The 18,793-nt window shown below is 33.8% G+C and overlaps 1 protein-coding gene across 1 annotated transcript; it reads right to left on the bottom strand.

The window, feature by feature from the left end:
* Positions 1 to 1,594: 1,594 nt before the first annotated feature.
* LOC121254962 (fructose-bisphosphate aldolase 3, chloroplastic) lies at positions 1,595 to 5,389 on the bottom strand. Its single transcript, XM_041155213.1, has 6 exons — positions 4,973 to 5,389; positions 3,883 to 4,152; positions 3,672 to 3,781; positions 3,466 to 3,556; positions 2,772 to 3,041; positions 1,595 to 2,127 (listed from the first exon to the last, which is right to left on the bottom strand). The coding sequence occupies exons 1-6, from the start codon at positions 5,123 to 5,125 to the stop codon at positions 1,849 to 1,851; spliced, it is 1,173 nt and encodes a 390-aa protein (XP_041011147.1). The 5' UTR covers positions 5,126 to 5,389; the 3' UTR covers positions 1,595 to 1,848.
* Between the last annotated feature and the right edge of the window lie 13,404 nt (positions 5,390 to 18,793).

Here is an 18,793-nt window from a genome sequence, read left to right as displayed (position 1 = left end):
AATTCTCAAAGCTAATAATTATGTAAGTAGTGGTATCCGAGGGCAATAAAAGAGCAAGTTGAAGATCTTAAACTACTTCTGCAACCGATTGCCTTTAGACCCAATGGCGATCAGACACAAGGATACAGATATTTAAGTTGGTCACTAAAGTTCTAGGCTTTAGAAGGGGACTGTGTTCTTTTTTTTTTTTTGTATAAAAAAGGGGACTGTGTTCTGTTATGAAGGATACAATGACATAATTTGTATGGCTATTCTTCGTTCTTACTTTATTCTTTGCTGGCTATATCTCCTAAAAAAATGAGTGAAGATACTGCATATAAATAATAAACATAAATTTTTTTATAGACATTGATAACATAAGCTTATAAATAATATAAAGAAAATGATACTAATTGATCCCATTTTCATATTTTGATTTTATTGTTAATTTTCTTTCATAAATTTTCTTCCATGGGAAATATTTTCGTAATTTGATTCCATTTTTTTATATTTTGATTTTATTGTTAATTTTTCATTTGGCTTATATATTTTTATTTTGTAAGTATAAGACAGAATTATATCATATTATATATAGAAATATATTTCAAATATAAAAAGATAGGAATGTTAAAATATTATTGGTAGTTAGAGAAAACATTTGTAAATATTAAAAAATATTATTTAAATGATATGGAGAAAATAATAGATAAGCCAATAAGTGATATATTGTAAAAATAATTAGCTAAAATAGAAAAAAATGAATTTTGGCAATGTATTATAGATAACAAGATAGACAAGCTATTAAGAATGATCTAAGTAACATCTGAATTGTTATTGATTCAATATATTCGACTTTTTTAAATGTGAAAAATTATTTTCAACAGTCCTACACCATATACCAATTTTTATTTATATATATATTTTTTCTCAACATGTGTAGTATAGGGTTGTTGAGTATAATAACACAATATATATATATATATATATATATATATATTAAAACTCCTTATTCTTTAACAAAATTGAGATGTTTTCTGAGCCTTCCTAACCATTTATACCTCTTAAATACTTAATCGATCTTAACATATAAACATTTGCATAAAAAAAAATATTACTAGAAATTTACTATCCAATACCAGTAGGTCACAAATCTTTATTATGGCATGTGTGAATCTCACTACTTCCACAACAAAAAATAAAAAATCCAGTTTCAAAAATTACAAAAAGAGAAAAAAGACCTTAATTTGTTTTCGCAGATAAGATGAAATGAAATAAAAGTTAAAAGTTGAATAAAATATTATTATAATATTTTTTTTAATTTAAAAAATTAAATTGTTTATTTTATTTTATGTAAAAATTTAAGAAAATTTTATTTTTCTTTCTGAGCATCTTTTTGAATAACCCCGTAATTTTTACCAACACAAAACACATCAAAAATATCTTCTTTCGTGAGACTTGAGGTACACACGATTCGTACTTATCCGTACATTGCAAGCATCAACATTAGACAAAGCTTAATTCAAGTCCAACCTTAACATGCGCAATTTTACATCCCAACTGTCGAAAGGGCTAAACAGAGATGTATTGAGACAAAACGGGATCAACAATCTGAAGATGTATGAAAATTCACGACCATAATATTAGCCAGACTGTCTGAAGCTCTTGCTTTCACTAATCCCAACTTCCTACTCAACACTTCAAAAAACAGTTCTTTCTCACAGGTATTATTCAAATCTTAAGATGAAGGGGGAGAAAGAAACGAAAAAGCTCGTCTAATAATAACGTCTGCTCACCATACACAGCTAAGACGGGAAAAAATGCAAAACAGAAAGTACACGTTCAAGAGGGCATGAGTTGCCAGAGCCTGGCTCAGTAGGTGTAGCCCTTGACAAACATTCCTTTCCTGGCTTCCTCACTTTCACCCTCAGCAGAGTATTTTCCGAGCTGAGCCAGGGAGTTTGCCTTTGCACGCACCAAAAGTGATTTCTGTGCAGCTTCGATGTTCTCAGGATGTCCTTGCCATGTCTTAAGCACAGTGTTCTGCAATGCACGAGCATATGAGAAGGAAACGTGCCATGGGTTGGGGCTTTGGTTCATTGCATTCAGGTTGAGGGTCGCTTCCGCTTCAGATTGTCCTCCCGACAAAAACTGAGAAGCAAGCAGAACAGAAGACCAATTACGCTTTTTAAGTCTCCATCAGGAATCAATGAGTTAGGCGAGGAACTCAAATGGACGTATGTATACAACCAGAAGTCAATAACTACATATACTGTCAACAAGACGGAAACACTTATAATCTTAATATGACAAAGAAAGCCTTCTTGCCCCAATGACCAGGACAAGAAGACTAGTTCGCAGTTTGCAAAACCATTTTAGCCATGAAAATCCTTAGTTCCAAGACAATTTCAGGAAGAGTAATGATATACATCACACTCCTATCCTACTTTCATCCTGCTATATAAAATGTGACATATTTATCACCATTAGATGATCTTTTATTTTTTAAAAAAATAAATATAAATGTTGATGGACAATGTCAACTCATCATAGTGAAATAAAAATGGGATGGTAGTGGTGTGGTGTATAGAATTTTCCTTTCAAGAATATTTGGAACACTTTTGTGGTAAGAATGTACTCGATTGGATCATCTATATACACTATCATTCCCTGGAAACAAAAATAAGTTATTCGGCTATAAAACTCACAGGGTTTTATGGTTTAACTCACTATTACAAAACAGGGAAGATATATCATCACTCTGAAACCATAAAAAAGGGTAAGAACCTTCTTACCATGATTCCTGGAACTGCTGGAGGAACTCTCCTTTTAAGCATTGTAAGTGTATATTTGGCAATGGTCTCTGGAGAAGCCTTCTGCTTGTGTTCAGCCCCTGGCGTAACCATGCTGGGCTTAAGTAGGATTCCCTCAAACACTACATTATTTTCAGCCAAGTAGTAGAAGACTTCCGACCAGACCTTTTCTGCCACTTCGAGAGTCCTTTCAATTGGGTGCTCTCCATCAAGAAGAATCTCAGGTTCCACAATTGGCACAAGGCCATTGTCCTGCACATTCAAAAATAAAGAATCATGAAAAAATAACAGGTAAAAGAATATAATTATAAAAGAAACAAACAATACAACTGGGGAAAAATCTGGAGAAATAGACTCCTCTTAATCACCAACAAAGGCATGCAAGGCAAATCATGATAGGAAGGGTTGTTATGGAAGGGCTTGATACTTTTAAGCGACTACCAACAATAAATGTTCAAAGTTGATCAATTGTCCCTTATGAAAGTAGAAGGTATAAAAATGGAATGTAACATCTGGAATACAGACACAAACACATATACATACACACACATGCACACACACACAAAGATACACATCTTATTTGCAAAGCCTGGTCAATCCGTCTTCCATTCCTAACTCTAGTAAACAAAAATTTTATGAACCCCCACGAAATAGATCTTTAAAAGTTAAGGCATACCTGAGAAATGGCAGCATAACGTGCAAGGCCCCATGCAGCTTCCTTAACAGCTAGAGCAGAGGGGCCACAAGGAATGCTAACAACTGTCCGCCTAGACATTTCAGTTTGAAGATGTTCAGATTAACGCCTTTGCCACACTGAACCAAATAGAAACTTTGTGTACAAATCACAAAGGAAAGGCTTGCAAAGGATATTGATCGACTTACCACTTGGCAAAACGAGCACCTTGCTTGTAATATTCAGCAGATCTAGAAGCCAGTCCATCTAAGCCTTGGCACCAAGACTCATTGTTTGATCCTGGCAGGGGAACCAAACCCTGATAACAAAGAAGTTGGGAACCAAATAACCACATTATAGACAAAACACAATATCATGTCAAGCAAAAGGAAATTTTGGGACATCCAATCAAAATTACACCTTATCAACTTTAATGCCAGGAACAATTTTCTCATCACGCAAGCAGTCCACGAATTTCTTCCCATCTGTAGTCGACTGGTACAGTGTTTCCTCAAAAAGAATGGCCCCAGAAATGTATTCACCCAGGCCAGGAGTGGTCAGCAAAAGCTGCCTGTATGCCTGTCGGTTGACCTCGGTATTATCCAAGCCAATAGATGCCAGCCTTTTCCCACAGGTTGCATTGGATTCATCAATGGCAAGGATCCCACGACCAGGAGAAGCAATTGATTTCTAAACCATCAAGAAAGAAACCAAAAGCTGTCAAACATAACAAACTATCTCTAATGTCAATCTTTGGTTATCAATTCTTGAGCTCAAACATGTAACCAAGCACTTGGCGAAGCAAGAATAGCATCTTTAGAAATTAATATAAATCTCGTGTTTTTTTTCTTTTTGATAGGTAAAATCTCGTAATTATTTAAAAGATTCTAAAATAGATAATTTGGGTAAAAGTACTTATCAAAAAAAGATAATTTGGGTAAAATCGATTAAGAATGAAAACACGGAAAATAAAAAGAGAATAATCAAACTCTCAAGAAAAAATCAGTACTCTCTTTTCGTCCTAAACAAATTAACGTCGTAAAACCAAGTTTGATACTTTGATCAATCAAGTATAATTTTTTCCGGTTTTACAGAGGAAGAAATGGGTTTTAAACCAAAGACATGCAAAACATCTCGCATCCCATGCATGGGCTTAAACGGAGCTTTCGAACAAGAAATAACCATCCCCAAAAGGGGCAGAGAACAAGATAAAGCATGCAAGTCAGCGAAAATTTTCCAAAAAAGGTTATATTCGTAAAAGTACTGAACAAGAATGATTCCCAGTCAAATTAAACAAGATACGCATATGATCGTCTGCGACCGCAAAAATAAAAATAAAAAAGACTCGAAAGTTCTTATTAATCAGTAACCGAGCCAAAAAAGAATCCAATAAATCTTTTCATAAAGAAAGAATTCAACAACAGTGACATATTCATAATAATCAAGACCGATCCAAACGCAAAGTAAAAGCCTAAGGATCTAGAGGGATTAGAGAGAAAATAAGACTCACGGCAGTTTGGACGAGTTCGTCGGTGTATGCCTTGGCGCGGATCGGGACGGAGACACGGGGAGTGGACAATCGGTTGCGCTGGGAGAAGGACTGCTGTCCACCGATCCACTGAGACGAAGCCGCATTCAGCTTCGCGAAGCTAGCGCAGGCCATGGGTGCAGCAAGAGCGAAAAATCCGAGCACGGGTGTGATCGTTACTCGAGGAAAAACGGTTTGGGAGCGGAACTTCTTTCCGCTATTATGTTTGGGTTTGGTGAGCGAGTGGGTGGGTGGGTGGGTGGGTGGGGGCGAGGTTTATTAGGTTTATAGCGTGAGAATGAAGAGGCTGTTTTGCTTTCCTCGGAGTCTCCGCAGTCGAGAGTTTGATGATCTGGTAATGCGACAAAGGCCGAGCGGCGTTACCAAACAGAACAGTCCTTATTGGAATACGATACGACTACGATGTCATCAATATAAGGGGCAACAGTTACGCACACCAGTTGACTTCTAAAGGACCCTCATATTTTATTAGTCTTTTTCTAAAAAAATTATTTTGAACAGCAATGAGTTCGAATTTATTATTCAATTATATTATATTTTTTAATATTTATATCATTTTTTAATTTTATTTACAAGTTTTGACAAAAAACAAAATTAAATTTTCAAATATTTTATATAAAAAATCATATTTGTAGTTATAGATTACTCAAGTAAATGTGAATTTTTTTTAAAAAAAGTAAATAGATATGAAATTCACATGAAAATTTAATTTTTTAATGATATATTTTACTATTTTTTAAAAGAAGTGTGCGACACTTGTATAACTTATGATTATATCTAACATTACTTATTTGAGAGTATTATTTTTTCTTATATTTTAAATATTTAAGATATTATGTTATAAAGTTAAAATCTATATCGTAAAAATTAAAATTAAAAATTAATCCAAATTTATACAAGTTTGTACGAGTAATTTCACTTAAATTATACTCCTTAATAAAACATCATGATTTTGTATTTACAAACGAAAATCTAATAAATAAATCAAGCTAAATTTGAATAAGCTAATTTTGAACGACTTAGGCCTGATTTGGTTTCACAAATCTTTGAAATTATCTCTTCTCATCTCAACATCTAAATACAATTCAAATACAAATATTTTTTAATTTCAAATTTTCAAAATTTTCATTTAATCATTACCTAATCATTATAATTTTTTCAAACTTTCAAACAAAACATAAAAAATAATTCAAACTTTTTCAAATCCTAAAACAAAAATAATATAAAAAATTCATATTCTAACCCTCAACTTTCTAATTTTTTTATTCAATTTTTTTCTATCATTTTCCAAAACCCCATAAAAATCTTAACTTAAATCATTTCAATGTTATTCACAAGTTATCTCAATAATGTTCACAGATTTTTTTTTAGCTCATCTCATGTCATTTATATAATCAAACGAGGCAAAGCAACAATGGCTCATTTATCTTTATCTTCATTTTCATATTTGTATAATATGTCTTTAAATTCATCTACATTGACTTATGCATCTCTAAATTTTTACATAGCTATGAATAGTGCTTCTTCAAGTCTGAAGAAGCACTATTCACTCTCCAAACATTATTTTTAATGTTTTTTCTCTCTCATACCCATTAAAATCAATTATATGGAATTTGTATTAAGATGATTTTGATATATGAAATTTGTATTAAATGGATGATACAAAATGTTTTTTTAGTACATATTAATATTTATTGATAAGATTGATCATTTTGATATATGAAATTTGTATTTTTGAGCACATGGTGTTAATTGTAAAATATATAAATAATAATAATTTTAAGGAAAAAAATTAAAAATAATAATATTTTATTATTATTTGGTTTAAAGATGCATAATTCAATGTGAGAGTTTTTCTTAATATACAAAATCAATATTCAAAAGATGTAATTTTAAAAATACATATAGAAAAATCAATGCTAGTGCTCTTATTCTTATCTATTTACAATCTTAATCTTAATGATTATAGACACTAAATTGTCTTGTCAGAGCATTAGTATTAGCTTCATTAAAATCATCTTTAAAATTTGATAAAAAATACATGTTTTCTATAAATTCAAAACTTATTTATCCATAATCTCATATTGGATTAGCCATTGGATTTATCAAAATATAATATAATATATTTTTTAATAATAATATTTTTAATTTTTTTTCATATTTTACAATTACACTAACCATATGTACATTAATAATTTAATTTGATATTTAAATTATTGTTTTCCAACTAATTTTTTTTTCTCAACCTAATTACCCAACAAGCACATTTCACAAACTAATTTTCAAATTCAAACTAATAGTCTCCTGTATTTTGTAATAAAATAATAGGATAGACTTATGAATTGCGAGTCTTCAAATATAAAAATGAAACTAAATTTCCTATAGCTCAAAGCTTGAGTTTTGAGTTTTACCGAATCCAATACTAGCGTCTTTAACTCTATATCCATTCAAATTTTAGGCTATTCTTCATTTTACCAAATCTGCAGCCAGTGCTCTCAAATGACCATTTTAAATTGAGAAAATCTTAGTATCAGCCGCTGTTGGGCGCATACATCGCACACCCCATGTGGCAGAACGGGTTCACTGAAAGTGAACCGGTCCTGCACCTAGCTCTCACCCCCCCTCTGCTACGAGATTCACTCTCTTCCCCCAGGGCCCCCACCCCGAAGCCCCCAACTCCTCTGCACTGCGATTTCGTGTTCGGGATGCGATTTCGACGTCTTCTGCAAGTGATCCTATCAACTTTTTCTGCTTTCTTCTTCTTCCTCTCTAAGATTTCTTCTTCCATGTATTACTCTTTTTTTCTCTGAGATTCTAGGATTTAGGCATACATATCTTTTTTTCTCTGTGTTTAGTTATATTAGCTGTAAATTAATGGTATCTTTGAGAGTGAACTGTTGGCTTGGTGTGGTCCCATGGATTGTGATAATTTCGATGAGCAACTCTCTTGGGTTAAACATCGTAGATTCTTATGAGACAACTTAAAGAAAGTTTTAATGGCTTGCAAATCATGTAGAGGGGTTAGAGAGAAAAGGTTCTGACTGGGACTTATATGGGAGGAGAAAAACCAGAAATTGCAGAAGTGATGACACTCATACCTTGCTCTCACTAAGTGATTATTATATTATCTCAAATGAGGGATGAAAGAGTTAATTGGCAGTAACGTTTGGTGGAATCAGCCAACCTATGGAGCTACTAGCCATAACTGACTCATGCCATTGGCAAGCACCCATTGCAATGGGGGAAAAGCTGACTTAGGAGGATATGCGAAAAAAAGGCAAAAGGGCCAATCTTTTTAATTTATCCCCAGAAATGAATTACAATTTACACTCTTGCGTAAAATCTAACAATTAACAGTGTAAAACATGTCCTATTTTTCATTGAATTTAATTGCCAAATCTTAATCCATGTTTATGTTATTAAAGTTTGGTAGATCATGATGTTAATTGTTAATTTTAATAGTTTAGGGTGTAAAAGAGGAGTATATTATAATACAGGATGTGGCATATGTTGGAAGGGTTTGCCATTAAGTGGTTTCTTTGCTTCATATAATCTTGCAAAAGAGCTAAATACAAACTCTTCTTGTATTTGTGACTGTTTTGTTTTCTTTATAGTCTGTTCTGTTGATTGCTCTCTTTTCTCTTCATCATCATGTACTATAATGATTTTTCTGAATAACGCATGACATCAACCCAATCATCATCGTCTATAATTGATGATTTTGTGTTGGAACACCAAGTTGTTGGTGTGGTTCAAAAAACCACTAAAGACGTCGTACATGAAGCAAAATCCTGGAATGAAATTTTTCGCTTGTCCAAACTATAATACGGTAAAGCAACTTATCATGTTAATTAACATATTGAGTTTGATTTTGCATGGTATATTTTATCGTTTTAATTAAATGTGCGTACTGTGTGCAATGAGAAGTGATGAGGTGTGACTTTTTCATTGGAGCGGATATACTTCATTTGCTAGAAGAGAACATTCGTACAAGAGATAATAAAGTTTGGAAGATGTGGGATGACGTATTGCTGCGAGAGCATGAAGTTCGTAAAATAGAATATAAAGTACGAGAGAAAGAGACAACTCTACAAAATAAAAAGCAAAAATTATTGTGTTTGTATTGGGTTGTTATAGTTATAATAGTTTTTGATTGGTTTGGATAAACTGTATGTAAATAGCACATTGTATGGTACTCCCTCTATGTTTTGGTACTCCTCTTATGTTTTGGTATTCCCCCTATGTTTTGGTTATAATGTACAAAAGGGTTATCTATAGGTTCATTAAACTAACCATTGTAATGAAAAGTTATGTAATTAACCTTGCAATTTTTTTGTTTTGTTTCGGGCTGAAAATAAATGATACTTGGAAGTGAAGTTTAACGAAGGCACGTGACTTGTAATTAGGTTGATTGATAATGCATGTGACACGTAATGCCTTTGTTAAACCCCACCTTCGTGTAGCTTCCAACTTCTTTTGTCCATTCAAGCTGCGATTCTAAATACCACTTTCACATATGAAACTAGTATGACATTTATATAGCCACACCGACAATTCTCAATATTAGAACATGATTGATCTAAATAATAGCAAAAATTATGACACATTCACAATGACATCAAATAATCATCCTTGGATTAAGTCATCTAGTAAAATATTGAATCATAATATTCATTCCAATTAGATACAACATTACAAAGCAGCTTATTACAACCTAAATAGTCTAATAATATTCATTCCAAATTTCAATATTCCAAAATCCAAGATTCTAATCTAAGTAGTCTCATTTTCTTGTTTCCTCCGTGTGGATACTTTTAGCACCAATCTGGCTTTTCATCCACTGTACAAAACATTGAAACCACCTGAAAATATCACAAAATAATGTAAATAAACCTTAAAATTCATAAAATATTACATTTAGTGCAAGGATTATTAACCTATATACAAAAAGAATTCATCATGGCACATTTGAACAAGGTCCTCATCAGATTCCCAATATATGAAATCCAACTAGAATAAGGGAACCAGAAAAACACCTTTAACATGCTTGAAGATGCTTAAAAAAATCTATGAGTTACTCATATAGTTTATTTTGTATCAAACATATCCTCCTCATAAGAATGTTGAAATTTTTTAACATATCTCGTTACTAGACTCTCTGTGTGCATCAGCTCTAAAAAATGACACACAGAGTGATCATATTAAGAAGTTCTTAAATGGATTACATCATGGTCTCTTATATATGGTGTGCATCGCTCTAAAAATCAGTATCAAAGCAGAAAATCGTGACCTTTGAAACCACGGACCTCGAGAAAGAGATGTAGCTCAAGCTATACCTGCCTTTCACAAACCAAGAAACGGGAAATTAAATCAATAAATTTGCACCAGTGATGGATGGACAGAGAAGTTACAAAATGCTTATAACTGTTCAAATAGGAACCATACGATAAAAGGAAAATTAGCTACTTGTCTGTTCACATCCCAAAAAGTTGTTGTCATAGAAACATCTTTACAAACTTAGTGGAAAACATTTGTTGTTCAATTATCAATTTTTGTGCTTGATTTTCTTCTTTCTATCCTCTTTATTTTTACCATCATATGCAATCAATTTTGTATTACCTGGTTTTGATTCCTTTGTAACATGAAGTAGCTTTCTTTTTTAATAAAAACAGAGGAATCACCACTAACAGAGAATAATCACATAAGTTTTACTAAACTCCACATCATCTCTACTACTCAAAATTTATTGCTCACAAATAAACGTGCACACAACAAAGAATAAAAAATAATAATTAACAATTCAAGTAAATCAATCATATAAAAACTTTTGTGTTGCATTAAATTTATTATCTTTGTCGTCGAGTTCACATTTATAACTTACATACATAAAATATATGTGAAGAGAAATGGCCAAAAAAATTGAAGTTCTTTACAATATTTAGAAAAATTAATTGTGAAATTAAAATGGTGATTCTCGAAGTGACAACAATGTACTCACAAGAAAGTAAAGTTCATCATCAAGCCACTTCATGAATGCCTTATCAAAGATGCTTCAGCTTTAATTTTTGCAACAATGTCACTTTGTCAGTCAACAAGAAATCACACTGTTAGGAAAGAAATTGACCCAGTTTAATGAATTTAAAGCCTAAACTTTGGGAGGAAAATGAATTGAAGCAAAGGTAGTTTGAAATCGACGAAGAATGCCCATGATTGTTTCCAACAAAACTGAGGAAGAACAGCTTTACATAACATTTTTGTACTCGTTGTCGATAAATTATGAAAAATGAACCACTCATCTAAAGAAGGATAAACAACATTATACCCAGATAAACTAGGAGGCATAGATAAGTTGCACTAAAAGGATTAGAAATAATCTATCTCGTGGCCGTTAATCCTAACGAAGATAATACCATAACTAAATCAAATAATATGATTAGAATATATGGATCCCTAAAATAAAATAAAAGAAATCATCACAACTGAAGCTCCCTATGTAACATTTTCCCAGTAACCAAACAGACAAAGCATTAGGCCACCAAATGCTTCCATTACAAAGAATAGTTGTAGATAATACCTCAGAAACCTTAGCAAGAGAAGGCGATTGAGACTCCAAAGAAGCAAGCCTGCAAGCAAGGTTCCTCTTTTCAAGCTGCTGTTTGTTTAGGTGACTCAACTCCACAACCTCCAAATTTCAGGCAAGGAAGAACCCATAAAAGAATTTGAAGAGAGCTGGCACTACGAAGACCAAATTTGGAGCAATTTCTCACTCTAAAGAAAACGCAGAAAATAATGAGAGGAGCACTTTCTCTTTGCTTTAACTCTTCTAAAATATGAACTGAGAAGAAAATAGGGGGAAGGATTTGAACTGTGCAGTGGAAGGCTCGCGGGTGATAGGCAACGAGAGGGAGGGCGACGAATCGTGGTGCATCGTGTGGTGGCGCTGGTGGAGGGAGGACGATGCAGGTGCTGGGCAACGAGAGGGAGGGAGGGGGACGCGAGAATGGGAGGGAGGGTGGGCGCTGGAGCCTGGATATGAATCAAAATTCGAATGGCTTTAATTTTCAAAAATGTAAAACTCACAATGCAAAACGTGCATTTTGCTTGAAATAAAAAATAAAAAAAATAAAACCACGTAGTGTGTGCAACAGATGATGAGCTATAGTAGGCTGATCCTAGTATTGCTCTGTTTGAAATTATAAATCATTTTAACTCATCTCAATTCATCATTATAATTTTTTCAAATTTCAATATAAAATATAATAAACAATTCAACTTTTTCAAATTTCAAAATAATAATAATATTAAAAAATAATATTCTAACAATATTTTATAATCTCAACTCAACTCAACATCCAAACATAACCTAAATTTATATGATAGAGATACAAAAGGATCCCAACGTTATTTGTTTAAGATGTATTTGGTTACCAAACTCACCTCAACTCATCTCAACTCATCATTATAACTTTTTCAAATCTCAATACAAAATATAATAAATAATTCAACTTTTTCAAATTTTAAAATAATAATAATATTAAAAAATAATATTCTAACAATATTTTATCATCACAACTCAACTCAATTCAACATCCAAACATAGCCTTATTATTATTATTTTGAACCCTGACCATCAGTCTTCTCCCGCACCCCTCTCTTTCCCCTCTTTCCCTTCCCTATTTCCCTTCCCAGACCTGCACGAAAACAACAGTTTTGTCGCCCACAACCCTCATCCCCGCTGCCCACCTCTCTCTCTCTCTCTCTCTCATTTCCCTTCACGAAGACCCACCCACACAAAGACGTAGCAGTTCCGTAGCCCTCACCGACGGCCCTCGCCGACGCCATGTATCTCTCTCTTTCCAAGTTGCCTAACTTTCGATTTCCATATTCAAGGAGAAATTAGGCTTGCTGAGTTGGTGGCTCCCATTGGATTCTTGATTGGATTTGTGAGTTTGTGAAATGTATTTGTCTATGGATTTGTGAGTTTGTGAAATGAATTTGTGCTTTATTTTGTGACTACAATGGATTTGTGAGTTTGTGATTGGATTTGTGATCTTGTATGGGTGTGCAGTGAATGCTTTAATACTGAAAATTGATTGGCTTACCGATTCAATTGCAGTAGGTTCTATTTTACTACCTGAGAAGTAAGTTGTGTCACATGTCTGACTTGCATTTGCATCTTTCTTCTGGGAGTTACCTGGTCTTGTACTTCTTTTTTGTGATACCTACAATGCTTGACGGCTAATGAAATAGATTTATTGATCTATGACAATTTAGATTTATTTTACAAGGCTCATATAGATTTAGAGTTAGGTATTTTGCTTCATGTGGACAAAAATTCTTCATTTAATAGAGGAAATCTGGTAAATATTATCTATTTCAGTGCCAACCAGAAGGATTGCTCCTACTTTGCTGCTCTGTTTGTCAGTCCAAACATATTAAAAGTACAAGTGACTCCATATAGAGTTGTTTGGATGGAAGGAAAGGTAAAATACCAAATATATGCCTCAAGGTGTGTGGTACTTGTGAAAAAAAGTGCCTCAAAAAGTTTTTTTTTTTTTTTATTGGATGGCTTCATTTTGGGAAGATCATAGCAGGAGGTTCTCTTAAAGAGAAATGAGATAGCTGTAGATTGCCTTGCTTGGAATGAGCATGATTGAAAATTAAGTTTCTTACTTTTTCTTTTCACAACATGGTCCATCTTTTCCAGTGCAAAGTCTGTTTGATTTTATAGCGTTTATTATCAATTTGATGGAGAGGACTTCTTAATCTGGCAGAATGCATGTCTTATAACCTTCTGATAGATTTAAAAACGATCAATATGCTATTTTTTCCTTCTAAAAATATCAAAATGATCAAACGAAATTAGGCTTGCTCAGTTGGTGGCTCCCTTGGATTTTGTGGCTGGTTGTTGAGCTTGTAACTGGATTTTTGACTGGATTTGTGAGTATGTACATATATTTTTTATTGATATTTTTCTCTGGATTTGTGAGTTTGTGAAATGGATTTGTGCTTGATTTTGTAATTGAAATGGATTTGTGAGTTTATGACTGGATTTTTTACTGGTATTTGTGGCTGGATTTATGATCTTGTATGGGTGTGTAGTGAATGCTTTAATACTAAAAGTTGATTGGCTTACCGATTCAAATGCAGTAAGTTCTATTTTACTACCTGAGAAGTAAGTTGTGTCCCATGTCAGACTTGCATTTGCATCTTTGTTCTGGGAGTTGCCTGGTCCTATTCTTATTTTTTGTGATACCTACAATGCTTGACGACTAATGACTACCAGCATAATCAAAGCTTCAACTGTGATTTTGAAGTTGACTAGGTTTTATTGATCTATGACAATTTAGATTTATTTTACAAGGCTCTGATAGATTGAGTGTCGGCATGCTCCTTTTTTAGTAAGAACAAAATTAGTGATAGAAAACATTATATCCATAGATTGAAATTTCTTATCTTGTGAGATTAAGATAGAAATTTCTAAACTAAAATTATATACATCGTCGTTTTGAAATTTCTAAACTAAAATTAAAAACTGATTAAAATAAAGAACTTGTCAAATTATCAACTCAATTAGATTTTCTAAAACCGCCACAAAGGTCAATGTTAAGCCAATATTGAAGGGAGCCCACATGAGCCAATAGTATTTGAGGTGCCCACCCAACTCAGCATCACCAAACTAGTTTTAAACCCCAACACAAGAATCGTCGGCTATTGCATACAACATGCTTATTATGTAGTTGGTATACACGAAAAGCTGTGGGTTAAAGACAGAAGTGGAAAACCGAAAAAAAAAATAGAGGGTGAGTAAATAGAAATATTATTTATTTATCATGAATTTTATCGTCTCCAGTTACTTCTTTTAGTGTGATATATTTGAAATGAATATCCCATTCAAGTGCATTTCTCTATACTTCACAATTACATTTCATACGACAATGAGATCGGATATATCTCCAAACTGGCCTGTTTGAAAGGTTAGAATTTGGGTGATTTGAGGGCATTTGTTGCCATTATTGGTAAGGTTTGTAAGGATGCTACTCGCAACCTCCGGGCGGGGGAGACCGCTTCCTACACCACTACAACAAATACCACTTTTTGCAATGTTGAAAATCATTGCAAAAGGTAATAAATGTGCTGCAAAAAGCTTTTCCTGTCAATTTGTTCTCGCCACTAAGTGGATGGTATTAATTCGTCTCAAAAGGTATATTGCATCGATCTCACTTTTGGGCGCAAATGTAATGACTTTTTGTGCCGACATTTGTTGCTGCAAATAGTCACATTATCTGCTACAAAAGTTTTACGACCATGGTTAAATATGTCGCAATAATTGTTGTGGCGAAATAAATTGGTTGAAATACGTATATGTCGCCACAAATAAGTATTTGCGATTAAATAATTATTTATAATAAGTATTTGCAGTGATTCTTCTTGCCGCAAATAAGTATTTGGGACAAAAAAAGAATTATTTCTGACAAAGAAATCTCGCCGAAAATAGTTTGTTACAAAAATATATATATATATATATATATTGAAATAGAATGAACCAAAAAACACAAAAAAACAGTATCACAATCTCATACCCCCAAGCTCATAGAATAAAAAAAGAATCATAAAAATATTACAATAACTGGGTTATATGTGATACAAGAAATATATGACACCAAATATTTGCATTTCATTACATGCGCGCTTCTTGCATGTTCCGGTATAATTGACCCTTGAATTCTTACAAATACTCCAATTTAAATCAAGATAGATGAACATCAAGCGATAATAGAAATGCGAAGATACGAAAATGATTCTCATTCTACCCTTATCCTTGTCCAGCAATATAACTCTACAGTCCTACATGATTAGAAGGTGAGGTGTTAAAATCATCCACAAAAGAAGAAACTAAGAGTTGAAAAAATACTTTAGTAAGCAGATAACCTCAAAAAAATCCAGGTTGACATTCCCTTGTAGGATATGACAAACCATTCTATACTCGCGAACAAGGCTGACCAACACCCTGGAGCCTTCCTTGTCTAATCTGTTTTGCAAAATCAAAACAAAGTTTTAATGAATACAATTTAACATGATATGGACAACATTATATTAGATGATTACTTAGTTTTGTATTATTAATAGAGGTGTCAAGTGAATTCAGTTTCTTAGATAAGTGAATTCATGCACATAGTGGAGGCTTTTCGTTTCTATTAAAAAAACAAAGAATACATTGGTTGACCGGAAATGTTCGCAAATTTAATACTTTTTTGTTTTCATAAAATATAATCAAGAAACTTGTTCGCAAAATCAAGCACAGAAGTGTTGGTTTGCAACAAGAGAAATGATAGTTGCAGTTGTGGGTGCGCAAGCGACGTACAATCACTTTAAAAAAAGTGAATAAATATAAGACCCACATGAAAAGATAATAATTTTTTAATGAGTGGGTAGGTTCTTGCGGTTTGCTTGATATGTCGGTTAGTGGAAATTATTTTTCTTGGTGTAATGGTCATGCCGGTTGATCGAGACATTGGGCGCGTCTTGACCGTTGTTTTATCAATACAGCGGCCCTGAATGTCTTCCTTGATGCGCATATGGAATACTTGGCGCGTTCTTCTTCTGACCATGCTCCGATGATGGTTTCGCTGGATAAACAGTTTGTTCCCTATGGATTTCCTTCTTTTAAATTTCAACAGATGTGGGTTTCTCATTCTTTTTTTTTTTTTTTTGATTGTGTGTCGGTTTCTTAGAATGGTGAAGATATTGGAGGTTCAAGTTTGTATAGGCTTGTGACTAAACTTAAAAGATTAAAAATTGCACTGAGATCTTGGAACAAGCATATTTTTGGTAGGACGGATACACATTGCGGTTCTTGAAGAGCGTATTAAGTGTTTGGAGGTTAGCTTGCAATCTGATTTTTCAGAGGATGTGGAGGATGATCTAATTGCCTCCCAAATGGAGCTTTCTGTTTGGCTGGAGCGAGAAGAAAAACGGTTATCTCAGCAAGCTAAACAAGGCTGGATTCAGTAGGGTGAAGCTAATTCAGTGTTCGTATGGGCTGTCAGTCGTCGTAAGCATAAAGAGGTGAAAGAGATGAAGCTTGTGGATGGCACGATTCTATCCTCTCCTGAGCAGATCCATGATGGGGCTATTACTTATTTTTCTCAGTTCTTGGAAGCTGGAATTCGTTGTGATGTCCCGCTGTTGGAGGATTTGGTCCTTCCGGTTATTTCATTGGATGATAATATTTTCCTTTCTCGGGTTCCTTCAGATCAAAAAGTGTATGATGCGCTTTGTTCTATTCCGAAAGATAGCAGCCCGGGTCCTGATGGGTTTGGATCGGGTTTCTATCAATCTAGTTGGCGTATAGTGGGTAGTGATGTTGTTGAGGCGGTTGCAGAATTTTTTCAAGGTATGGCTATCCCATGGTTTTTTAATGCTACTTTTTTTGTTTTAATTCCAAAGGTAGAAAATCTGACGAGCTTTGATAAGTATAGGCCGATTAGCCTTTGCTCAGTGTTTTACAAAATATGCTCCAAAATCTTGGTTAATCGTCTTTCCCCTTTCTTCCGGGCTGCAGCATCTTTGAAAACATAAGTGTGGCTCAAGAAATGATTCACTCCATCAATAAGCCATCGTATGGTGGTAACGTTGTTCTGAAGATTGATATGGCAAATGCCTACGATAGTGTGGATTGGTTCTTTCTGGTGCATGTTCTAAAAGCTTTTGGGTTTTTGGAAGTTTTTTGCATGTTGATCAGACATTGTATTTCTAATCCATGGTTCTCCGTGGTTATGAATGGAGTTCCTAAGGGATTCTTTAAAGGTGGTCGAGGATTGCAATAAGGTGATCCTATTTCTTCTTACTTGTTTATTTTAGTTGAGGAAATTTTTTCGAGAATGATTAAAAAACAGGTGGATATGGGTAAGATCATTCTATTTTATCACTCGAGGGGATCCCCTATTATTTCTCATATGCTTTACGCTGATGATATGGTGCTATTTTGTAATGGAGGAAAGGCTTCTTTGAGAACTATTATGGAGGTATTGAAGACTTATGAACGATGGTCGGGACAAGTTGTTAACCCAAAGAAATCCAATATATTTTTTTCTTCGCAGATTTCGTTATCTAGACGTAGAGATCTTATCCGTTTCACTGGTTTTGTGGAATGATGTTTTCCTTTCAAATATTTGAGAGTTCCTATTATTTCAAGTAGACAAAAGATTTTGCATTTTGATGATTTGATTGCAAAAGTACAGGCCAAGTTGGAGGGTTGGCAAGCTAGATTGTTATCCAATGGGGCGTGGTTGATTCTTATCAAACACGTGCTCCAAAGTATTCCTATGCATAGTCTATCCATAATAAGGACGCCTAGATCAGTTCTTGAGAAAATTCAAAGAATCATTAGTACTTTTTTTTTGGGCAAAAAAGATGGTAAACCTAAGAAAAAATGGCGTTCTTGGGAGGATATTTGTAAGCCGATTTCAGAAGGTGGTATGGGTATCCGTAATCTGAGAGAAGTACAGTCATTTCTTCACATGAAGCTTGCTTGGAATTTAATGAAAGGTAATTCTCTTTGGTCCAATTTTTTTCTTGCTAAATATGTTGGGGATAGACATATTTCTATGGTGGATCCAAAGAAAGGGTCACTTTTTTGGAAGATGATTTTAAAGAATATTCCCCTAGTGCAAGCTCATTCTAAATGGAAAGTGAGGGAGGGAAATTTTTTCTTTTGGCAAGATAATTGCCATGATCCTACTCCTTTAAGTGATAGTACTCAAATTTCGGATTTGCCGA

Source organism: Juglans microcarpa x Juglans regia, chromosome 3D, assembly GCF_004785595.1.
Source record: "Juglans microcarpa x Juglans regia isolate MS1-56 chromosome 3D, Jm3101_v1.0, whole genome shotgun sequence".
In the NCBI taxonomy this organism is placed as follows: Eukaryota; Viridiplantae; Streptophyta; class Magnoliopsida; order Fagales; family Juglandaceae; genus Juglans; species Juglans microcarpa x Juglans regia.
Note: the sequence above shows the minus strand (reverse complement) of the source record. Positions and strands in the feature narration are given on the sequence as shown.